The 4,239-nt window shown below is 51.4% G+C and overlaps 1 protein-coding gene across 3 annotated transcripts in view; it reads right to left on the bottom strand.

Annotated features, from left to right (window-relative positions):
* Positions 1-233: 233 nt before the first annotated feature.
* Positions 234-4,239, bottom strand: part of c42h2orf68 (chromosome 42 C2orf68 homolog) — an 11,213-nt gene continuing 7,207 nt past the window's right edge. The window contains exons 3-5 of one of the 3 annotated variants that reach the window (XM_043681639.1): positions 3,694-3,854; positions 1,254-1,419; positions 234-398 (exon numbers count right to left, since the gene is read on the bottom strand). In XM_043681639.1, the coding sequence (XP_043537574.1) occupies positions 1,297-1,419; positions 3,694-3,854 (284 nt within the window). In that variant the 3' untranslated portion in view covers positions 234-398; positions 1,254-1,296. The other 2 variants (XM_043681637.1, XM_043681638.1) reach the window with 2 other exon arrangements.

The raw sequence follows: 4,239 nt of genomic DNA, 5'->3' as shown, positions 1-4,239 counted from the left end.
CAACATTTAAGAGGCATCTGGATGGGTATCTGAATAGGAAGGGTATGGAGGGACATGGGCCGGGTGCTGGCAGGTGGGACTAGATGGGGTTGGGATATCTGGTCGGCATGGACGGGTTGGACCGAAGGGTATGTTTGCGTGCTGTACATCTCTATCTGCAAACTAACTAACTATACCTCCAATGTTCACATCTAAAATCATTCAAATAAAAGAGAAAAAGCGTAAGCCTTGTGTGCAGGAGAATATAAATCCAATTTATTATTCTGCAACACTGAGTCTGGGGATAAAAGAGTTGAGGTCTCAGTGAGGAGTTCCTGAGTGTTAACCTCAACAGAATGTGGGCTTCGAGTGTGTTGGGACAGGATATCTGGACCTAAAGCCACAGGAACACGCAGACCCTTTTAAAAACATACAAAGTTTATTTGACACATAGCAGAACAGGAACACTCACAAGAACCACTTTATGGACACAGCCAGGGTCCAAATCTACCGCAACCAAACCAAAACACGGCTAACTCTTGAAAAACCACAACCAAGTCGGGAGTATTTCCTTCGCCCTGACCTTGTGGGTGAGGGATGGCACCCAGGGACAGGAGCGTCAAACCAAACACTATTGAAAGATTCGACAACAAAACCGCTCTGTGGCCACGTGGGTTTTGAACCGAAACACTGGGCAGAGTTATTCTGGCCACCCCCCCCCCAGCTGATTGCAGATGGCCGTCCCTTACTATGCACCAATTCTACACGGCATTCAAGGTGAGGGTCGGCTCGCTTTCCATATTCTTGCAGTCGGCCATCGAAGAAAGGTGAACCAGGATTGTGACTCCCTTGCTTTCCAACGCCACGTGGAAGGGGATAACGTGGAAACTTTAGCTGCTGCTCTCTTTGAGAAATGGGGTGTCCCGCTCCCACGATATTGGCACTGGTGGAGGACTTTAACAAGTGAAACTTGCTCATCATTCGTGAATTAACGGCGTACTGTCAGGTTTCTCTTGTTTAACACTGAGCACAGCGAATTGCGGAACTAGTATTCAAGGCCTATCCAGTGTGGCACACTCCCACTGGACAATGGCTGTTGTCTAACTACAGAAATTCAAAGTCGCCCTCGCTTTCCCGTTCCCTCGGTTCTCGGTCAAGTTGCTGCAGCACACACCCCGACCACCCCCACCCCCTCCCCAGCAGGGCCCTTGAATCGTTCCACACCTCACTCTGGAGCTGGGGAAAAGAAACCGCACAAAGACATTGAAAAGTACCAAGGAACAACCCGAGCGCCGGCTGTGTCTGGGGTGGGGCCGCTCAACGCTTCGAGGTCCTCTTCTCGATCTCCTCCTGAATCCGCAGTCTCAGGGCTTCTTTCATCAGAGGCTCCAGGCTGTTCTTACTCCCGATCTTTTCGGCCACGATCCTGGGATCGTCGCCCTGCATGGAGAGAGGAACGAAAGGAACAGGTTCACTGCTTTCTGTGCACTTCCACACTTTCTTCGCCCTTTCAGGGAAGGTGACTATTCGGCCCAGCTGGCTTGTGCTAGCTGGCTCTGTGTATGTGTGTGTGTGTGTGTGTCTGAGTATGTGTGTGTGTTGTCTGTATGTATGTGCGTGTGTCTGAGTATGTGTGTGTGTGTGCTGTCTGTGAATGTGTGCGTGTGTGTCTGAGTGCGTATGTGTGAGTGTGTGTCTGAGTATATGTGTGTGAGTGCTGTCTGTGTGTGTTGTCTGTGTGCGTGTGTCTGAGTGTGTGTGTGTGCATGTCTGAGTATGTGCGTGTGTTGTCTGTGTGTATGTATACGTGTGTGTGCGCGTGTGTCTGAGTATGTGCATGTGAGTGTTGTCTGTACGTGCGTGTATCCGTATATGTGCGTGGGTGTGTGTGTGGGCATGTGCTTGTATGTGTGTATTTGTACGTGGGTGTTTGTGTCTGTGCGTCTCTGTACGTGTGCGAGTATATGTGTATATGTGCTTGTAAGTGCGTGAGTATCTGTATGTGTGTGTGTGTCTGTGCATGTGCGAGTGTGTGTGTATATGTGTCTGCACATCTGTGCGTGTGTCTGTATGTGTGTATGTCTGCGTGTGCATGTGTATCTGGGTCTGTGTGTGTGTCTCTGTACGCATGTGTTTGTCTGTGCACATGTATCTGGGTCTGTGTTTATGTGTGTTTCTGTGTGCGTGTGTGCCTGTGGGCATGTGTTTGTGTGTCTGTATGTGGTTGTGTGTCTGTACATGTGTTTGTTGTGTGTGTGAGTGTATATGTGTCTGTACACGTGGAAGTGTATGTATGTGCCTGTATATCTGTGTCTGTGTATCTATACATGTGTGTTTGTCTGTGTATAAGTGTGTCTGCATGCGTATGAGTGGTGTGTGTGTGTCTATGTCTGTGTGTGTGCGTGTATGGCTGTGCAAGTGCGTGTATAAATGCGTGTGTGCGCCCTGGCCTCTGTGTGCAATCTGTTCCGTTCTTGTCTCTGAATCGCGGAGCTCCTGCTTCAAGTCCCACCCTGATCAGTGTCAGAGTTGTCACCGTTCAGACTGAGGCCACATCTGCCTGACAGTGGGAGCACAGGAGTTATCCCTGGCGTCCCGATTAATAGCTATCCCTCAACCAACACTGCAGGGAACACCTGGTCTGGTCACTAGCGCACTGCTGTCTGAGGGAGTTAGCTTAGCGCAGGCTAGCTGCCGTGATCGTACCAGCGTTAAGGAGCACTGCACCAACAGTGCTGTGAGGTGGGCTGCATGAAGAGTGCGATATCAACACAAGAACCCTTTTGGAATATTTACCCAGTTAACCTTTCACGAGCTCCGACTGCCTCTTCCCGATCAGAACAGGCTCTCTTGGCTTCGTTAAAATAAAATGAATGGAGGAGTGGGGAGGTCATGTTGCGGCTGTACAGGGCTTTGGTTCGGCCGTTGTCGGAATATTGCGAGCAGTTCTGGTCTCCCTGTTTCAGGGAAGATGTTGTGAAACTTCAAAGGGTTCAGAATAGATTTACAAGGATGTTGCCAGGGTTGGAGGATTTGAGCTATAGGGAGAGGCTGTTTTCCCTGGAGCGTCGGAGGCTGAGGGGTGACCTTATAGAGGTTTATAAAATCATGAGAGGGCATGGATAGGGTAAATAGACAAAGTCTTTTCTTCCTAGGATGGGGGAGTCCAGAACTCGAGGGGCATAGGTTTATTGTGAGAGGGGAAATATATAAAAGAGACCTAAGGGGCAACTTTTTCACACAGAGGGTGGTGCATGTATGGATTGAGCTGCCAGAGGAAGTGGTGGAGGCTGGTACAATGACAGCATTTAAAAGGCATTTGGATGGGTATATGAATAGGAAGGGTTTGGAGGGAGATGGGCCGGGTGCTGGCAGGTGGGACTGGATTGGGTTTGGATATCTGGGTCAGTATGGACGGGTTGGACCGAAGGGTCTGTTTCTGTGCTGGATAGGGCTCGAAGTCCACTGTTTCCTGATTTAAAGTCTATCTGGGCCTTGAATACAGTTCGCGACGCAGTGGTAAAGCGTCCCTCAGATTCAGGACCCTCCCCTTCCCTCCGCTCTCAGAGCCTTTGCTGTTTTATCCACAGCGGTGGGGAGGGAGGGGGGGGTAACAGAGCCGGTCGCTGGGAGACCGAGATCCCACTCGGTGCCCAGCAGAGGGCGGCCTCGCGCTCTCCCCCCCCCCACCCCACCGCCGCGCCTCCGACTCACCTGGTGAATGACCACCGAGGTGACGATTTTGTCGTCCGCCTGGTAATCCAGGCAGAAGAGCTCGGTGCTGCGGTGCTCCATCGCCGGCGGCTCCTGGTCGGTCCCTGAGCTGCTCTCGTTGGACTCCTCGCACTCGAAGCCCGAAGAATACTCCACTCCGTCTAGAAAAGGGAACCGGCGCATCAATTCCCCCCCCCTTCCGTGGTGAAACATCTAACTGCCTCGTCCCTGCAACAGGCTTCACCACCCAGCCGCGGCGGGAAAGAATTCCACAGATTCGCGTCCCCCCCCCCCCCCGAAGGAAGACATTCAATCCTTGGGAACAAAGGAGCGGGAGTAGGGAATTCAGCCCCCGTTTGACATTAGATTAGATTCCCTACAGTGTGGAAACAGGCCCTTCGGCCCACACTGACCCTCCGAAGAGTAACCCACCCAGATCCATTTCCCTCTGATTAATGCACCTAACACTATGGGTAATTTAGCACGGCCAATCCACCCTAACCTGCACATCCCTGAGCACTATGGGTAATTTAGCATGGCCAATCC

The sequence above is a fragment of the Chiloscyllium plagiosum genome, chromosome 42, assembly GCF_004010195.1.
Source record: "Chiloscyllium plagiosum isolate BGI_BamShark_2017 chromosome 42, ASM401019v2, whole genome shotgun sequence".
NCBI classification, from domain to species: Eukaryota; Metazoa; Chordata; class Chondrichthyes; order Orectolobiformes; family Hemiscylliidae; genus Chiloscyllium; species Chiloscyllium plagiosum.
Note: the sequence above shows the minus strand (reverse complement) of the source record. Positions and strands in the feature narration are given on the sequence as shown.